The sequence below is a fragment of the Stegodyphus dumicola genome, chromosome 9 (assembly GCF_044657685.1).
Source record: "Stegodyphus dumicola isolate Sdum_Otavi_A_Nest chromosome 9, ASM4465768v1".
Taxonomy (NCBI): Eukaryota; Metazoa; Arthropoda; class Arachnida; order Araneae; family Eresidae; genus Stegodyphus; species Stegodyphus dumicola.
Window position 1 is genome coordinate 36,327,443 of NC_140776.1, and position 21,592 is coordinate 36,349,034.

Consider the following 21,592-nt stretch of genomic DNA (forward strand, 5'->3'; position numbering starts at 1 on the left):
CAGTGTATTCTCTCAAGACCAGGAAATTTAGCATTTCTCTTTCAGCAAAATAAACGAGATTGCCGCTCCAGGTGGTAGTTAAATTACTGAAGAGATAATTAAGTATTATACTTCTTTTAAAATATAATCACCGAAAGCTCCCTGCGTTTCATGTTTCGGCAGCACTGCACGAAATTTATAACGAAGAAGTGTTATGAGCTTCGCTTACCTTCTTTGAACACTAAAGTTCATCAAAAGGCTGTTCCTCCGCTCATTTTATCAGCTTTGAACATAATAATTTCTCCTTTAATTTAAAGTAAATTTCAAAGTAATTTAAAGTAAATTTCAAAGTAACAGCCTACCGTATATTCATTCATGACTAGTGCTGATGCAAAATATTTAATAATAATTACTCAATAACCTGTTATCCGGATGATAACAGGTGAATGAAGTACGTCCTCTCGATTAACCCTATTCTCGATTTTCAGATACATATGTGTAGTAAGTGGATTAGGGAAGATTGGAAAAAGTTTCATAAGACTATATTCTATTACTTTGTTTAGTTTATTTTATTTTGTAATCTTTTTTATCAGAATATCTCGTAGTTTTAAATTAGAAATAATTCTTTGCTTAGAATTAAAGATGTAATTTAATACTGCTTAAACAGTGACAAAAAGCACTTACACTTAATTACTCTGAACTAATCTTTAGAAAATAAATTTTCGAGTAGATTGGTTTCTGTCGTCAAGATGTGTATGAAGAAAACGTTAGAATATATGTATCATCTCTACATATAATAAAAGTAAATGCCTGTGTGCGTATGTGTCTTTCGTTCGCGCTGCGCGTAAGCTAATAGACCCAGGGCTACGAAATTGGGTACATAGGGTGCATCTACAAAAGAGACAGTGCATCTTGAAGAGAGTTTTTCAAAATTCGAATGAGTTTTTTATTTTATGCTTTTTGGTAAAATCGCATCAAATCGATGATACTGAGCAACAATGGCATGCATCCATTGTTGCTGATATATCAATGTTGCCATTGTTGCTGATATCAGCACTGTTGCCACTCGGAAAAATGAGGGCGATAATTATGTGCAGTTTTTAAATTTAACGTTTTTCTTGGATGTTGGACGTTTATCGAGACGTACTTAGATTCGACGTTTGTCGAGAGGACGTTTGTTTCCCGGTAGATTTAAAAGCCAGACTAAGGCTGTCCGCAAAGCGGCTAGTAGTTTACATTTTAGCAACATTCTGTTTAGCAACGTTTTAAATTTTAAATTATAATATAGCTGAGAATTCCAAAACTAACTCAGATTTTAGTGAAAATATAAACTGTTTCGGAGCATAATCGGCATGCAAAATTGATTCATATTTTATGTATATTTAAAATATCTTAAACTGATATCTCTCATGTAATCTAATGCAGAAGCTGTTAGCACATTTTTAGGTGATTTTCATTGTATTTGCAGAAATATTTTACCTGAAACTTTTTTTGTTTAAATGTTCTATTTGATCGCTCTTATTCCTTACAATTTTTACACACCGTAATCTCCAAGTCATTAATGCCTCTTATAGTAAAGGAGGATGTATTTTACCCAATTCTTCTTGAACAGCTTTCCAGAGTCGAAGGAGGATTGTAGTTCGATGTTTGGACTATTCGCTTTTTAAAAGTCTAAAAGCGAAAAATATATGGGTTACATCAAAAGATTTAGTAGGTATATGAGTAAAACGTATGGATTTGATATCGTTTCTTGTGCCATTATTTTCCAGGAATTTAATAGTGGATTTTGATGTGCGTGTGCTTGCTTCGTCTTTATGCAGTTCTACTGATTGATGATACTGTGGCTAAAGAGAAGGTATATCATATTTGAAAATGAGGTACAAAATATATTTTTGATAATATATAGAGTTGATCTTGCCACTTTTCTTCACGCTCTTTATTTTTAATCTGCCGTTATATGAAAAAACAACGATCACAAATCACTTTGAAATACTTTATTAATATCCTTTGAAATATGCTTTAAGATTTTGTCCTCCAATTTGATGTTAATAAATAGAATCTCTTTTATTGAAGTCATTCAATTACACCCAAAATTTAAGTATTGTGACATCATTTTTCCATTTTTGTGCGAATAATTGTTTCTCATAGAGAATTCTGCAGCGCGTTCTGCTTTCGGCGATATGTTGCGGAGAAAGACGATGCACGTTACGTTTTTTTCGCCTTTTTAAGTTTCAAAACAGTATTAATCACTTAGCTGCCTGATGTTGCCTCTTCGTCAACCTGATGTTGCTGATATTTTCAGCAAGTGGTTCATCTTGGCTATTGTCTACTAAATATAGAGATGATTTTCTTACTTATTGATCTCAAAAGGGAAGTTCATATTTAAAAATGGAAGTCATCCAGCATTTGTTTCTGCATTAATAATTAATCGTTAGTATATTGACGTTTTTAAGTACATATGAGTCTTGCATTGTCTATATATAATATTCTTTGATAATGTACAGTATGTATCAATATCATTTATATATTATACATGCTGTTGCTAATCATTTATATATTATACATGCTGTTGCTAAATTGATGATGATGATGATAACAAAATGATATTGTTGCTAAATTTTTAACTGATCTTTAAAGAGCTAATATAACGGGAAAATAACAATAATAGGTGTTTTAATGGCTTCAAAGATTCAGTAATTGTTTTGGAAAAGAATGTATTAAGAAATCTCTCCTTTGTGGTTATTTATTTGCATTCTTAACCCTCAAAGCAGTTTTTACTTTATTTCTACTTGTTAAAAGTCTGCTTGAAACAGAGAAATTATCCCAATAATGTTTCAAATGCAAGTTCATCGTAACTTTTGAAATACTATCACAGCAATGCTACGAATTGCTACCGGAAGTGGCAAAGGGATTGCTGGTTGAGATAGCAACCACAAATTTCTAAAAGCCGTAGTAACAATAAAACGTAACTTAATGACTAGAAAATAATTATAATATGTGACTCATAGCAGTAAGATGATTGAAATATGTTATAGATTTCAAAAGTAATATTGTGCGAGTTCAAAATAATTTGTAAATAATAATTTGTGTAATACATAAAAAATTCTGTATTCCTTTATTATTTGTATATGGATAAAAATGTACCAAGTCAACTTATTTGACTCAAATTTAAATTTTGAAAATTAACATGATTAAAAATATTGATAAAATAATACATATAATAGCTAATATTTAATGAGTTATGTCAAAAATTAATAAATTATTAACTTTCGATGATTGCTCTAAATTTCAATTTCCTTAGCTTCTTAAATATATTAATGGGTTTAAAAAAAATATCAAATATAAACTTATACAGATTTCTTAATTTAAAAAAAAAAAAATTATAAACTGCAGTAACAGCTTTTCTATTTTTAATTTGATATTTTTTAATGTACTTTCATTAAAAGTATTTAATGAATTTCCAATCAATGACATATTGCAGGACTTTTGTAAATTTTATTATATTTCGTACATATTCCCACGTACATAAATAGGAAATAACATTTCTCCAGCTTTCTGTTGATATCAGTTCATTATAATTTTAGCCCCACCTCGCTGGACCACAGAGCCACCACATACAGAAGCTGTTCTGGGGTCTGATGTGATATTGAATTGTGTTGCTGATGGTTTTCCCAAGCCTCAGATACTTTGGAAGAGAGCAGAAGGTATGGTTTCTAATTCTATGTCTTAGATTTACTATTAGTTTCGCTGATTTACCTTATTTGTTGAAATATGCTAATCAAACAATTTTTGACTCCTCCCCAAAAAAAAAAAGATTGCGTTCAGACCAGGATAAAATCTTAATGAGAAAATGTGTTTGAAACTATACCGAAGTCATTATTATTGAAAAATATCTAGATTGAAAGTATCTACCACTTTCGATTCATTTGCCAGCAAAACTTCCGTAGCAAATACCTAACTCAGTATTTTTGATATTTTTCAGGGTAGTAATTCAGTTTTTTTCCCCTCATTCTTTCGATTATGCTTTGACAAACATTTCGAAATTTAGGTTAATTCCAAATAAAATTCACTCATTTTTATGATCTATTTTTAAAATTTGTACTTTCAAATAATTTTTAGAAATTTTTTGGTAAAAAAATCAATTATAACCTATAAAATTTTGCCATCATCTTAAAATATATACATTTCTAGGCACTTCTAAAAAAATTATTTTATTCAAAATTTCCTAACATACACGTAAAATGACATATTCGTTCGCTTTAAAATTATATTTTAATATTTGTTATAAGCGATAATAAAGCCTAATGTGGTTTACGCACTGTGTTAAAATTACTTGAAGGTATGAACGATGACTTTTTCCCGCTCCTGTACAATGAAAAAAAGGAAAGGAAAATAGAGTGCCATAAATTAAGAAGTTCGCCAAGTGAATTATTCTTGGCGCAAACTGAAACAAAAACACCAAGGTACATTTTTTAATTTCTCCATAAATTTCTCACCAAAAATTACACAATTTTATGTCTAGGCATAATTTCAGTGGTGGAATTGAAATATTTAAACAAATTGGTATGTTATTTCAGAAAAAGTCCGATTTTTTGTCAAAATACCTATATTAAAACAATGCTATATATATAAATTTAACATATATCCTATGTCTCTCGAGACGTAAAAACGCAAGTTGAATTTCGTCAATCGGCCTAGTAGAACAGAAGATACTGAACTCGCCCACTTATTTTCACGGTGTACGTATTTCATTAATATAAAAGCTAATACTAAAATGAAACTATAGAAATTAAGGTTTATAAAAATTCAGTTGAACTACTTCCAAAAGTTTATTATTGCAAGCATAAACAAATTTGTCACGTACCAGAACTGGTACTGATGTTCACTCTTATTTATCCAGGCTACATATATAAAAATTAAATAATTAAACAATTCTTTCTCTACAAATCTAATGTTTAATTCCAGGTATTCAATGTAAAGTATACCTGTCAGAAGGTATAGTTACAGGCGGAAACAATTCGCACCAAGATGTAGCTCCAGATCTTTTCATCTCTTACTATATTTCTCTATAACATTCTTGCTGACTAAAATAGTAATGAAATACAATGCGACAGGATTTTCTCCGTTTGACTTTTTTCGCTCGAAAATATATTTCGAATGGTTTCGAAACTCGTTCATAGAAGGTAATTCGACACTTTAGATTTTAAATAAAGATTGAGCAGAAAATGTAAAGTACATTTTCTATATTTTTTTCGTATGTCTCTTCTGGCTTCAATAGACTCGTAAAAAAGATCATATTACTTTTACTGTCCAAAAAGGTAAGTTGAAGAGCTGATATCTTTTTAAGGATATCCAGTTTCGGTGTTCAATAAAAGCATGCATTATATCCTCGTATATGGAAGAAAAGCTTTCGGATAAAAGGCGCATTCTTTATTTTAAATATTCTGACAAAGACCCCTTTTTAGCTATTTTTTTATTCATTTTTTCACAATAGTTCCTTCTTTCTTTCACAAGAAAAAGAAATAAAGGATAGTGTTGAGTAAATTGAGATTCTGTGTGTGCTCACTTTTTTCCTTATTTAGTAAGAAGGAAATATATTTTTTAAGTGATGTATAAATACTTTTGTGTTAAATGTGCTTTGTTATGCCATTAAATCCAAATGTCGGTTGCTTAAATATGAGATTATTTTATTAAAAGCTTTTTCCCTACAGAGAAAAAAATTAAATTAATGGGAAATGATAAACTTTATTTACTTATTACCTTTTAACTTATAAACTTACTCGCTTATTGTAAGAGTACAACAGCAGTCAAGCGGTAATTTTGCTGAACACTGGTAATTCGGTTCAAATTCAAAATCCCGCGAACGGGCTGGCTGCATGACGCTTTCGTGGTTTTCTTCATCTGTGACGTGTATATGAGCTGGTTTTTCTTAGAAAGTCCTCCAGGAAGGCATCCTTACCCTTAGGCAGATAACACTCGAGGATTTGCCATAATCACATAAACCACTTACCGTCCAATAATCAATCTTCTTCTTTCAAAATGAAAACGAAATGTACTAACAAGAGTATTAGAAATTATAGTATTAATCAGTTATTATGGGAATATTAACTGAAACAAATACCTAACTGTCATGACAGGATATATCCGGTCTTTAAACTGAACGGAGTAATATTTATTAATGCATTAATTTGGATCATTCAGTATTTCATTGAAGGTATGAAAGTAATGTTAACGGGCACTGAATGAAGAAGAAATTAATCAACTAACCCACAAAAGAAAATGAAATATTTGCAAAGGCATTTGCTTATACATCATTGGTACATTATATTATACGTCATTTGATTCTGAATCTTTGATGCTTAAGATTGGAGCATGGGGAAAAAAATAAGAAATACAAAAGGACAAAATAGTAATTAACCTCATCATTACAACAGTAATTACATCAAACCTGGGAGATGGAATACCAAATGACAAATAATTACAATAATAATTAGTCACTGCAACAACTTACTAGCCCACCAGTATCGACTGTATAGGTTTTCTTCCTTCAACAAGGTACAGTTTAGCAAATGATCTCTGTCCATCTCAAAAAAAATTCTGGTTGCACAAAGTGGACAAGGTACATTCATATATGGGTATATATATATATATATATATATATATATATATCTTGTATTTCAGTTCCTTTTTAATCTAGTTTATCAGCCCATTCATTATCAGTAATTCAAGCATGAGCCGGGATCCAGTGTAAAATAACAGTCTTACTTTTTGAGGCTAGAAAATTTAGAATTCTGCAAGATTCAATAATTTTTTATTCCGCTACATTATGTGCAATAATCGCTTGAATGGTTGAAAGGGAGTCTGAAAAAATAACAATATTTTTGAGTTCGATCGTTATAACAATAATTTGTTCAGATGCAGTTCTACTTGCTTACTTCCAAATTTTAGATGTTCCTAATTTTAGAGGGCGTATTTTTAAAAGCCTGCAGGTGGCCACGCTTTAGTCTCCAAAATCGTGGACTTTTCAAAAAAGCAATGAGTAAAAAGTATTTCGTAATTATAATTCCAAAATAACTCACCCTGTTTATACCTTAACTCTTTTTCCTTCAAAATATATACATATAGATAGAGATAGAGAGAGAGAGAGAGAGATACAAATACACACATACATACCCATACGTACGTACATCGCGAATACATACATTCAAATCCCGCGAACGGGCTGGCTGCATGGGCGTTTTCGTGGTTTTACCCATGTGTAACGTGTATACGAGCTAGTTCCTCTTAGAAAGTTCTCCACGAAGACAACCCTCTTTGAGGCAGATAGCCATCGAGGCTTTTCCGTAACTAAATAAAACCAAACCAATATATATATGTATATACATACAACTCAATCGTGTGGACACATTTCAGATTACGTGCCTATGTATTTAAAGGTACTGTGACAGATATTTTTGAATGTACATATGCACCTGGGCCGCTTGGAGGCCTTTAAGAGTAAGCAGTAAAATTTTCATATAAATTCCCCTGCAAACGAATATGGGTCTTAATAGTGATTACTGCGAATATCAGCTAAAGCCGCGAAAGTCAATTGACAAAGATGATCAAAAATGACCAGTCGAACGGTTCTTTCTTCGGTTGTAATTTCTCTCCGACAAACAGAGGACTGTGAAATGTTTACCGAAGAAAATGGAATCTCCTTCTTTCGTTCTAGCTGAGCACTTATCCGCGCGAGCATGACTATTGTGCACACGATCGTGCTTCCTATCATCCTACCCGTACTATATAGTGCATGTGTGTGTGTGTGTGTGATTATGGCAAAGCCTCGAGGGCTATCTGCCTAATAGGAGGGATGCCTTCGTGGAGGACTTTCTAAGGGAAACTGGCTCGTATACACGTTACACATGGGGGAAAACCACGAAAACGCCCATGCAGCCAGCCCGTTCGCGGGATTCGAACCTCGGACCGAACTACCAGTGTTCAGCGACTTTACCGCTCGTCCGCTGGTGGGCCTATATAGTGCAATGATAAAGGTTTTGCAGCTGATCATGCTAATCGTACTGTAATGCAGTAATAGTGATCATGCATCTAATCCTGTACACTAGTACTTTTACTCGTACAGGCATCCGATTATGCATTACCTGAAATTATGTATTCAGCAGAGTTTGGTGTTTTGCAAGTTGTGTTAGTTGCTTCATAAAATTAAAACTTAACAAGACATGCAAAATTTTAATTTTAAAATGCTTAACAACGTATAGTAACATACAGTGCAAGTGACCTCCAATATTTGTGTGTGGAACCGGTAAATAAATTCCATTTTTCGGCGGCATGTATAAGCTAATCCGGCCGCATGCGACTCGCAAGCCTCGCTTTAAGTATAGATTTTCTAGATGTACAGTCTCTATTCACATATCTGGAGGAGGATGTGAAGGGCTAGTGGTTAAGGGGCTCATACACCTTAAAACCCATAAGATCTTCGAATATGTGACTGTTGCAAGAATTGGGATAACTTATTTATTTTAAAAGATATCACTTCCAACTTTTTACAGCTGTTTACATAATATAGCTGCTTTCTGAAATAGTAATCAGAAAGTTTGTGTTGCCACAAATAATTTTATAATTTAATCCGCTTTGTGACAATAATTCTAAGAATTTCATGTTAAATTTTTATTTTATTTGGAGTTGAGTTTATAAAATATATTTTATTAAAAAATCTGTAATGTTTTCGTGCATAATTTTTTTAATACTAAAATATTCATCAAAATTTTGGTCCAGTTAGAAAATACTGCCCATACAAAAATTTTATGAAATTTCAAATATGTACCATTAGCCAATTTTAAATTATCATGCGCGCAAGGTGGAGACATGTTGAAATATTTTGCCATAGATCGGATTAAATTACAAAAATATTTGTGGCAACACAAACTATCTGGTTACTAGTTTCTAAAGCAGCTACATTATGTAGTCAGCTGTAAAAAGTTGGAAGTAATTGCTTTTAAAATAAATAAAATATCCCAATTCTTGCAACAGTCACATATTCGAAGATCATAAGGGGTTGAGGGTGTATGAGCCCCCTTAATGTACTATGTTTCAGCAACCATGCATGGAAGTGGTAATTGCTGTACTGTACACCATAACACTTGCGGACTATGTTAACATTGTTTGCCCTTTACACATCTGTCATCCCCACCCGAAATGGTTTCGTCCTGCAAGACAACGTTTCTTATCCCAAGTTCGGAATTATGTTGCAGCTGATAGCGGAACATTGGTGAAATCCATCAAATTTCTTGGCCTGCTGAAGAGATGAATATTAATTCCATGAAGCTTGTCTGAAATGTGGTGGAGAACAGGCTCAAAGTTCATCAACCGCTTCCTCGTAATCTATGGTAACTGTGAGACCGTTGCTCGTAAATCTGATACAAGCCTCCTTAGGACAATTTTTAAGGACCTGTAGAGTTTCTGCCATGCAGTAGCTCATGTTTGCCAAATGCAAGTAACGCAGTGTGAGAAGGTTGTAATAATAATTTTTCCGATTAGTGTATTTTTTAAGTAATATTATCGTAAATTTACATTTGTAAAATTTGATTACTTGCAACACAAACATTTTTGCAACATTTGGCTTAATTTAATTACTTAAGCAACATTCGGCGTTTAAAATTATACTGTAGTGGCATTTTCATACTGGATTTGTCGAGAAAATAGCAAACGCATTATTGTAAAAGATTGCTTGCATAATCTTTCATTATAATCTAAATACCGAAGAAGTTTTCTTTTTGGAAAACCATTTTTCCTTCATTCATGATAGAACTTAAACTATCAAGAAGAATGATATGTATAAAAGAACTATCTGACCGCTTTCAGAGAATAATAATGTAATCACTGCTTTGAATTCTCCATTATTGTTTGAATAAAATATTTTAATACTTTTTGAGCCAAGAATTTTATTCAAAATGTGTGATAATCGATTTTGTATTTAAGTGGTTGCTTTTGTTGTTGTGACAAGCCATCTAACAATTTAAGTTGTTTAAAAAAAAGAAAGGAATTCTAATTAAAGATTTTTCCGCAGCTTTTGATGACAAAGCAGACAGTTAATGGATCTAGTAATAAAAAATGTTGTCCATTATTTGGTTGTTGTTGCTAGTTATGGCTCTTGTTGCTAGATATAGGTTCATTTTACGTAATGTTAAGGAACATTCATTGCAGTAAAACTATTTATTTTATATATAGGTTTGTGTATTGGCTGCGATGATGAAAAAAATCTAAATGTTTTCTTTCAACAAGATATATCTCCTCTTAAATGTGTCTCACTACAGTTGCTTTTCATATTTATCTAGCTGTAGACATTCTGTACTTTCGTTCGTGTAATTTTTATGTGTATTATATTTGTAGATTACGATACTATTATTAAAGTTGACCTGCATATAATTCGTATAATTAGCAAATTTCTCGAAGTCTTTCTCTTTGCAAACATGACGTATAGTAACATTACTATTCATCGGCTTTCAAATGTTTGGACTTTGAATAAATTATTTCGAAGAAGAAACACAGCTCAGAACTACACTTTTATTGTCCTATTTAGCTCAAAGGGGCTTATGCCTATCTTTTGACAGCAAGCATCAACTACTTAAGAGTTTTGACATGTTCTCAATCTTTTTGCAACACAACTAGTATTTATACAAAGATATTTCAAATATAAAATTTGTCATTGCGTCATATTTCACATGCATATCGTTTTATTGTTAATGTAACATATCTCGCTTATCTCTGGTGTTCCTGTATTTTAAAATTAAGTATGTTTTAAATTTACTATTTTTAACCAGAAGTTGCTTATCACATATGTAAAATTCTTCTGAAATTTGATAAAACTGAATGTGTAATAATAATTAGAGAAAGCCTCATAAATAAACTCTTACTTCATATGACTTACTACTAAAATATTTCAAACTGATGTATTTTTAGATCGCAGTGACATTATATTTTCAAAATGAATACAGGAGAATAAATAAATCCTGATCCTTATGCTAATGAAATAAAAATTGCGAATTTAAACACATTTGGCGGAAATAGTCAAATAAGACATTTCTTTGCTAAGCACGAGTGCGTATTTTATGTCTTAGCGTGGCCAATAAATATAAATAACACAATGCTTTTTTCCTAAAAATACACTTCGAAAAATCATGCGCATAATGTGCAATTTAATACTGGACTTATTACTTAACCCTTAGATTTTATATTTAAAGGAAAGTTATTTACATTAGTTATATTAAGGTATAGCATTAAGACTTTATTATACTTGACGTAAATCATCTTTAATATATGAGTCTTGCATATGTAAAACTAAAAGCTGTTTTATCTTGCAATGTTTCTTGGAAAAACTAAGAATCGCCTTATATGAGAAAGTGTTTTAATTTGAGGTAGTCTGGTCTTTTAGTATGTTATTAAAGAAAATAAAATTTATAGTTATATAAACGTGTTAAATTATTTCTTCTTGGAAAAAAAATATAATTATTTTCCCCAGGTCTTTCATTTTATTTTTAGTCCAAAGGGGCAATTTGCCCAGAATTACAGTTAATTGCGTTTTGACATTTTGCATTGGTTCACTATAAATGTCGGTTCACTTTTCAAACTCTTGCCATCAAATATTAGAGCCCTGTAATATATTTAAATAAATTAAGTAATGAAGAATCCGCATTAAATGTATGAATGTTTCTCGCATTGTGATAAAACAACGGTTCCTACAGCCATAAAATGTTTAATAACGTAATTCTTCACCGAATATGAGAGTATCTGGAAGCCCTAATTTTGAATTTTGAATTTCTTTTATTATTGATTTCATATTTTGTAACCCTTTAACGAATTTCAATTAGCAAACTCAGAGATTTCAAAGCGAGCGTTGGCAACACTGTACGACAAAAAAAAGAAAAACATTTTGTCTCCAGCACGGCAGACTGTTTATCCGGATTCTAGATATGTTCATTTTCAAAATGTTCTGCGATATTGCTGTTGAATTGAATTTTATGGTTTCAGTGCAAAGAGCATGAGTTTTAATAAATAAAGGCGACACACAAAACATTAAAAAACGCCCCTTTGGGCCTAATGTAAAATTTGAAAGCTTACAGATATATTTCTTTTTTACATAAAAATTATTTTTACTCAAATATTCCATTGTTAAATTTGATGCAAATAATTAATTTATGTATTTACTTAATATTTTAATTGACTTAATGAATTTTTGTCACTTACTGAAATGTTAGCAGAATTATATAACATGAAAAACTAACGAATCAGTAATAATAAACACTATTTAAGAGATATTCGGATAAAAATATCAAATTTGCAACCTGAAAACGTATTATTTAATGCTTAGAAGAAGAGATTATAAACCAATAATTTTAAAAAAAATTAGCATGGAAATTACAGCTATATTTTTCTTGCCTTTTTAAGTAACAAAATATGTGCTGCTGCCATCTCATGAAACTAAATATTTACTGTGAAATTAAACTAAAATTTAACTAAAATATTTTCCATTTTAAAAGCTCTGAGCTCTGTTTCTGCTATAGATATAGTCATAATTATAGATCGAGCACTGGACAATAAAAACTGATTCCAGTAGCTATGAGAGTAGCAAAATGAAAATTTCAATTATCGTAATTGCTATTTTTGTATTGAAAGAGTACATTTTTGTTTAAAATCTCTGCATCAATGACACCATGAGTGATTTTTAAGGCCTGTTTCCATGTTAGAGCGTTAAAATCTTAAAAAACAGGTGCACATAATTATGACGCGTTTCTTCGGCTCATTCTGGTCAGTCGCATCCTCGTGAAAAGTTTAGAACTCATTGGCGGACATGGTTCTCGAACTGTGAAAAACCAAAAGTACCTAGACACATCGAATTTTGAATGAGGTAGTTGTCTGTTCGAATATATTCATCTGGAAGACAAAATTTTAAATTTTGAATTTAATTTGTTTTTTTATATGTTTCATAATTTATCAAACATTTAATAATATTTAATTAACAAACTCAACGATTTCAAAGCGAGCAATGGCAACGCTGTACGAAAAAAAATATTTGTATCTCCAGCACATGACACTGTATCTGAAATTCTAAAATATGTTTTTTTAAATATTCTGTGATATTGCATTTGAAGTGAATTTTATGGTTTAAGTGCGAAGAACATTAAATTTAATAATTAAGGGTAACACACAAAACGTTAAAAAAACGCTCCTTTGGGCGTAATACAAAATCTGATGGCTTTCAGATTTCTTTTTTAATTTTTGTCTTTTCCTTTTTTTTATTTTTGTTTAATTTCTCATCTAATTTTTATGTATATATCGGTTTACAAAAACAAAAAAAAAAAAAAAAAAGAAAAATAGCAAATATTATATTTTGTCTATTTGCGAAATCGTGCAAACTAGGCTTCCAGCTGGTTACTGATATTTTCCTTCAATTAATTTTATGAGAATGTGCTTTCAAAAATGAAAGAAAATGGAGAAGCTGAATATGTCTCTTGTGCTTTAGATCTTCGCTGTGGCGAGAGAAAAATTTCCCTTGCAAAATAATATATCATTATTTTGTGACTTTATTGCTGCTCCAAACATTAATTACAAGGGAATTTATTTCACCACAACTAAGACATCCGTAAAACAATGCTGCATTCTTCGAAACTTCTTCTTATATTCCTTAACAAGTATGTAAAAGAATTCGCCTGGAAAATTTATTTCGTTTTGTATGTTCTCTTGTCATTAATTTTGAGAACTTCTGCTTTTACGAACTACTTTTGTTAGTAACCAGTACATTTGCAATAATATACTTCCTTCTAAAATTCTTAAGCATGAAAATAAATATTTTTTCCTTTCTTGGTGCTTGTATTCAACAAAAGGGAAATGATAAAAACAATTCTCATTTCCGTTTAATGAAAAACATTAAATGTCTGTTTCACCTTTGTGTACTTACTTACAAATAACTCATTGCAATTGCTGGATATAAGACTAAAGATGAATTATGTTTATTTATTTACCTTTTCTAATTATGTTTTTAAAATGAAGACTGCAATTTGTCCCTTAGAAGTAAGATGATTCATTTTCTTTCTTCAACTTACTAATAAATTCCTTTATTTCAGATACTCTGCAAAGTGACTACAACACACTCTTGACTGATGCACATATCCATACCCTTGTCAATGGATCTCTGTCTATACGGAACGTTGAGAAATCTGATGAAGGATATTATATGTGTCAAGCATCTAATGGTATTGGTTCAGGAATCAGTACAGTAATTATGCTAAATGTTCGAGGTAAGTTGTTCAATAATTTTAATCAACAGTTTTCCAAGTGATATTCAGACATAGATCTGTTAAACATTTAGCTTAGTAAAATACAATAGAAGCAAATTATCTGTTTCCGTGAAAGACCGAAATAAGTGAATGTCGACTTTCACCGGAGAATATCAACATTCACCAAATACGTCGGTGAAAGACCGAATATTTCACTACATTCTTGTATATTCGGACCCTTACCGGTGTATATCGACAATCAGAGATATGCTCTGGTGAAAGTCGAAAAGAGAGGTCATAAAGTGCCATAATAGTTTAAGTTGTTTCAATAAATAAGATTTGAATCACATAATTTAGTAAGTTTTTTATTACTGTTATTTTATTTTCTCATTTAGAACGTACTGTATAATTAAGTAAGTTTTTAACTTCTATTATTTTCCTTTCTCATTTTGAATGTATTGTGTGTTTTAGCTTCTCATGTTCTTAAGTTCTTATTTCAAGTTTCAAGTGCGTGTATTCGCGACTGAATTACGGAGAAGAAAATATAATATTGTTATATGTTTAACATTCACCATTAGTACATGGTGAATGTCGGCATTGACCGGTTAAGTCAGAAATAAGAGTATTTGGAAAATATTTCGGACATACACCAAGAAACTATATTAATGTTGACATTCACCGGTGAAAGTCGAAATTCTCCAGATTTCGGTGTTTCACCGTAACATACATATATTATCTGAAAGCCATATGTTTTAGATCACACTTTAAAACGTCTCTTTTTTTAATGGTTAAGGATATGCAAAGCGGATAAAAGTAAATTCTGTAGTTCTTACTAAATCAGCTTGAGAACTCCAGACTTCCACGCTAGTAGTACAAATCGTGTTCATAAGTCATTAAAGGCTAATTCAAAATGGACGATGCTTTATATGAACGTACACTTGTTATTACTAATTAAGGAAAAGTCACAAAAAGGGCGATTACTCAATAAGTTACGTGTAGAATTAAATGAAACTGACCAACAGTACGCAACATAGTAAGGTGTAAAATAAAATGAAAAGAAATTACTAAACAATTATGGTGTTATATAAATTAGCATTTCTATAAAGTGAACAATTCGGATGTGCCAGTTTGGTAAAGAAATATTACCTTCAATATGGAGTATGACCTGCTCTAGAAGCAGAATAACGCTGTCAGGACTTGTGTTCCTCTTGAGTTGCTTTGGAAACATGAATGACCCTGAATAGGAACAGAGAGCTTACTCAAGCTATGTTCAAGAAGGTGTGAAGTAGACAACACAAGAAGGAAGGGTATACGAAACCCTTTATTTTCAATCTTTTACAGGCACTTCCGAACTTCGGAATACAGAGTCCAACCACTTGTCGTAACTTGTTCACTTGTCCTTGAACGTAAGAATATAAAAACTACTAACTAAAACTCTAACTAAAAGCTAACTTTGAATTAGTATACAAATGCCTAGCACTAAGACTACACCTAGCACTAAATGGTACGACGAGCTGCTTAAACTACAATACGTTTTCAAATATCAAGAGGGCTAAATCTCTGGCCTTCAAGGTGTGCGTGTGTATGTGTATGTGATTATGGCAAAGCCTCGAGGGCTATCCGCCTAAAGGGAAGGATGCCTTCGTGGAGGACTTTCTAGGGAAAACTGGCTCGTATACACGTTACACATGGGAAAAACCAAGAAAACGCCCATGCAGCCAGCCCGTTCGTGGGATTCGAAACTCGGACCGAACTACCAGTGTTCAGCGACTTTACCGCTCGGCCGCTGGTGGGCCCTGGCCTTCAAGGCAACCAGCAACCGAGTGAAAACTCGTAAAACTACAATGGCAAGCGGCTTGCTTCCTAAAACTTCTTCTCTCTCTCTCGCTTGGCAAAAAGCCACAACTTAAGTACTTGGGCGTTAGCAAGACAATTTGCATAAACAAGATAAAGCATTTAATTCTGGCCGGAAGTAGACAATAAGAAGTGATAGTACAGTTTTAAAATAAAATAAACGTTAGTAAAACTTAGGATCCTTACAGCGCATTCAGCGTTGTTTGATGCTCTCAGTTATGCGTTCTATCAATTCTGTATGAAGTGAGAGCCATTGTCCTTGCAAAGCATTTGCAAGCGTGGCAGGGGTCTGAAGAGGTGGATTGAGAGAAGCTACATGTCTCCTTAGAGCATCCTAAACATACTGGATAGGATTCAGGCCCGATCATCGAACTGCCCGCTCTTTGCGATGAATTGTTTGCTGCTGAAGATAATCATCGACGATGCGAACCCTGTGCTGTCTGGCGTTGTCGTCCTGTAGCAGGAAATCCTCATCTATTTGCCCTGCTTATCGGTGCACATAAGCATCATTGGCCACTTCTATTGGACTTTGCCCTGTCTCTAGTTTCTTAATAGCACTCCATCGCAGTTCTTCGGGCAACTGATGCCTGGAAATCATTATTAAAAATTGGCTATCGCAAATTTCTTATCTCAGTATGACAGCGAAATTTGCAGCCTTGCTCTCAAGTACGCAAGTTTATTCTCCACGCAGATGACGTATTATGAACGCAGCGTCATTAATTTGCCTATTGCAGTTCTACTCAGCAACTTTCATTTGACAACATATTCAAATTTTATACAAATTGGGTTATTTTTGAATGAGTTATCGCTATTTTTGTGATTTTTCGTTAATTTTTGGAAACCAGTGTAATTTAAATTTTCTTTTACATGTCAAAACATTACGGTTCTACGGAAAAAACGCACAGGAAAAGTGCTCATAGAATAATGCTGACAGGTATAAATGCTCACAGGAAAAAAGCCCACACAGAAATATGCTCAAATAGAAAAATACTCACATGGGAAAATGCTTACTTGGAAATATACTCACATGGAAAAAAGCTCACATAGATATATGCTCACATGGAAATAAGCCCACTGATAAATAAAATACGCAGGAATATCCTTACATTAATCAATCAATAATTAATCGATCTGAACATCGTACACCTATTTGTTTTTTTAAATAAAATTATTTGATCATTTGAAAAAAAAAATATTGGACAAATGCTCATAATAACCTTTTCAGAGGTGGTATATAAAAGAATGAAAACTCTAGTAAAATTTTTCATGTACTGTAATATTTTATACCACTGTCCCCTGTACGACATTTTTTCCCCTGTAACCTCCAATAGTTTATTTTTGTTCTTTATTTACTCTATTTTTGCATACTTTTGGTGTGTATCTATAGAAATTGAAGTTTGAATGTAGTTATTTACGTTTGGAGCCAAAAAAGTTCTAGATGACCACTTCCAATGGAAATGCGGAATCATTACGAAGCAGCCTTCGAAAAATCTCCTAAAACAACAAATTATTACGAAAGCTTCCATAAGGTACTAAATTCATTATTTAATTGTAGCCGTCCTAGTATGTGGTTTTTGTTTGACGGATTGAAAAACGATTTAGCACGTCAACGTTTATTACTAGCTAATGTAAATGCAGGGAGTACTGAAGTAAAAAAAAAAAAAAAAAAAAAAAAAAAAATATGAAAACTTACATTTGATAATCGCGAATCATGTAAGAAAGTATGATGAAATCGATGATACAATTAGATAGTAAGTTTTGTAGAAACATTAGGTATTTTGGAAGTAGGAGATGTGAAAAAAAAATGAGCAAAGCCTTCCTCGGAAATTGAAACACGGACCTCCGGAATACGCGACCAGCGTGCAGACCACCACACTACGAAGGCATGCTAAGAAGGCGGGAGAAATACCCTATAAGTTTATGTGAAATATACATGATTTATACATAACAAGGTATTTTACGTAATTTAAATAAGATAATTATTTCTATTTGCCTTTTATTCTCAATGTTGATATTATAAAATGTGTAGCTTACTATTATTTTATATTTTTAACAATTAAAATTGTAATAATTTTTTCGCTGTATATTCTGTTTCATTTTTCTTCCTTCCTCCTCTCTTTTTCCTAATTAAAAACGGCCCATTTTTTTAATCTTATATAGCAACTAACTCTACACATAGGTTATACAGATTTCGATATATATATATATATATATATATATATATATACTATAGTTGTTTTGGTAATTTAAATAATTTTTCTTTAAAAAATTCAAGTAGGTGTACGATGTTCAAATCGATTAATTATTATTGATTAATGTAATTATATTTTTACGCATTTTATTTATCACTGGGGTTATTTTCATGTGAGCATATATCTATGTGAGCTTTTTTCTGTGGGAGTATATTTCTAAGTGAGCATTTTTTCATATGAGCTTTTTTCTGTGTGAACGTATTTCTGTGTGGGCTTTTCTCGTGTGAGCATTTATACTTGTGAGCATTATTCTGTGAGCATTATTCCTGTGGGCTTTTTCCTGTGGGCATCTTTCCGGTCACCAAACATTACATATATAGTCTATGCTCCCTTCAAATATTTCTTGCTGATTTTCATGCTATTTGCTGATTTGAATAGACAACAGGAATTGCTTTCGGGAAATTTCCTTAATATGTTCCTGACTTTAAATTTTTTGTTGTCTCATATAAGTTGATTCGATAATACTGAATGAAGACTCAATTTACTAATTGTGATCAATATCCGGAAAACATTTTTCATTATTATCTGCAGTGGCTATCTGCAAATTTCGAGATAAAGCAATGCTGCGGTTACATTATCATTGATTGAAGCATGCCCTGAGAAATCACCGTATTATATATTCATTTTAATGCATTGTGTTCGAAATGCTCATTTCACACGGCACAAGGCAGCAATTCAATCAAAAATTCATTGATTTTCTAATCACGTAAAATATTCCAGTAACAGGTACGACAACTTATTGAAAGTTGAAAATGGGTGCTTAAGTCCAATTAATATCTCCAACTTTCTAATAATAAGAGAATATTAATTAGATATATTAATATCTCTAATTTTTCTTTGAAATTAAAATATTCTAGTTTATTAAATTGCGCATACATATAGATACAATGACACAAGAAATATTTATATTGTATTTATATATATATATATGTATATGTGTGTGTGCGTGTGTGTATAATGAAGCAGACTTCGATGTAATAATGCAGAAATATTGATTGCATAATGAACATTAACTTTGCAGCAGAATCTGATTAAATATTCTTTTTTATTTCAAATGTTCGTGGCAGCAGTTGACTTCTTTTCACTCTAATGGTGCCATTTCCAGAATATTTACAATGTTGCGGTAGTCTTGAGGCAAGAGAGACAGGAGCAAAGGCCGTGGTTATCCGGCATGGAAGCTTATTCAGAGAAATTTTTCGGTTCTCGAAGTTTTGAGTTCCGAATTAGCTACGTAATCATCATTACGTAAAAGTCATATAATATTGATTAGTTTAGAAAAGACGTAGTACAGAAATATTACTAAGGAATCATTATTTTAAAACTGAGAGGGGAAAATACCCAAATAAAAACGAAGAATTAAGGGACGATTGCTAATTTATTATTTTAGTTTACGTATTTTTTGTCTCAAAAACATATGAAACTCAAAATTACTAACGGTAATTTTCCTTTTAGTTCTCCCTTTTAATTTGGGTTTCTTCTCTTTCTGTTCTATATAGCTTATAATAAATTCTCTGGTTTGCGTCTTTCAAAATTAATCTGTTTATGTAATCATGCAGCAGTACTGTTAAGTTCTCAGCCAATCATTTAAAGAAATGGCTTATTATAAATATCACTGCAACTGTTGCGCATCTCTTTCCCTTTGCTCCGCTTGCTACTGCGAACGTACTCTGCCCTATTCATTTGTTAAATATATATAAGAAATATGAAATTCTGGAATGCATTTAGCTTTCTAAATGATGTGTGAAGTAGAATGCGTACAGAAGAACAAATGTCGAGAAATAAATTGTGTCTTATTATCGTCAGCCACTCCTGTAATTTTCTTCTCCGTTATGTCAACATATATATCTACGCAATAAACCATTTCCAAATAATTACGGATAAATGCCCCATATTTAACAGCTATCTTCTAACCCTCGAGTCACATATTGAATTACTAAAAATATATAAGAAATAAAATATGAAAGAAATTTGCTAACTTAGTGTTTTTATCCTCATATTAATTTGGCTGCATGCACTTTCTGTCTTACAACTATGAATCGAAAGAGAGTCATTTGATAACTAACCCGCATTATGTCACATTAAACCTGCAATGAGGTTAGCTGTTGTTAAATCACCGTTCAGATTGTAAGCAAAGCCATCATCTTTATGACCCTTTGTTGAAGTGCGCACTTATTTTTTTTCCTCCTTTATTGTGATTTCCTTTTTCTTCCACTAACGTATGGACTTTTCACTAATACCAAACATCCTTGCTGCAGCACGATTGCCATGTTCTTTCGCAAATTAAATAGCTTTGCATTTTGAATCTACCACCATGTTTGTTTCTTTTGGCAGGATCAGTATTTATTACTAAAAGGAACACTGGATCGACTGCATTTCAGATAAAGCAAATAGGATTTACTAAAGCTTTCTATTTTCACTTCAAAATGGCGGCTTCAAGTGACTATAGACAGAGAAAACATCTGATTCTTTATTCCGCGAATTTATTCGGGTGGGAGGTACATTCGTATTCCAAATTATTTCCCCATCTTTTTCGAAACCCTAGAATAACATTCTTGTACAAGCCTGCACTGAATACAACCCATCATCCCTGCAGAATTATTTACTCTCTCTGTCATTTTCGCTACACACATATTGTTCTCGTTATCGCTCGTCAATTCAGTATACCCTAGTTCGAAAGCCTGTGAGAAACAGAAGATAACAGATCTTCAGAAGATAACAGAATCACACAGTATCTTTGTAACGAAAAGGGTGCGCGTTATATGGTGAATGTACCAAAATTTTAATATATATATAATTTGAAATTACAGATGCGCGTGATACGCCGAATAATAATATACGTTTATAATTACCGCAATATACGGTAATTATAAACATATCTCCCACAAAATGAACGTCGAACACAGCCTCTCCATTATGCAAAAATTCTTGAAAATCAGAACAGCTATAAAAAGTTAAATCGGAAGCAAATGGTTAATATTTAATAAGTTTAAGGAAATCAGGACGCGAAGTGAACAGCGGAAATACTGAAATCAGACAAAGATATCATACCTGATAAAACACCTAAAGTACATCGGTAATTTCAGAAGAAATGAACATTATTGATGTTTTGAATGTTGCGTTAATGAAAGCCTACGGATAGCATCGCCAATGATATTAACAACAGGCATTATAGCAAGAGTAACTTTCAGATCTGTCACTTCCTTCCTGCTTTCCTTCCATGAAATGAAATCTCTT

General features: G+C 32.1%; 1 protein-coding gene across 2 annotated transcripts in view; it reads left to right on the forward strand.

The window, feature by feature from the left end:
- LOC118193346 (cell adhesion molecule Dscam1-like) overlaps positions 1-21,592 on the forward strand; it is a 672,928-nt gene that overhangs the window by 586,954 nt on the left and 64,382 nt on the right. For both annotated transcript variants that reach the window (XR_015042955.1, XM_085823337.1), the window contains exons 12-13: positions 3,564-3,683; positions 14,100-14,273. Coding sequence is in view for 1 of the 2 variants with exons in the window: in XM_085823337.1 (XP_085679463.1) it covers positions 3,564-3,683; positions 14,100-14,273 (294 nt within the window). In the remaining variant the exon portion in view is untranslated. The remainder of the gene's footprint in view (positions 1-3,563; positions 3,684-14,099; positions 14,274-21,592) is intronic.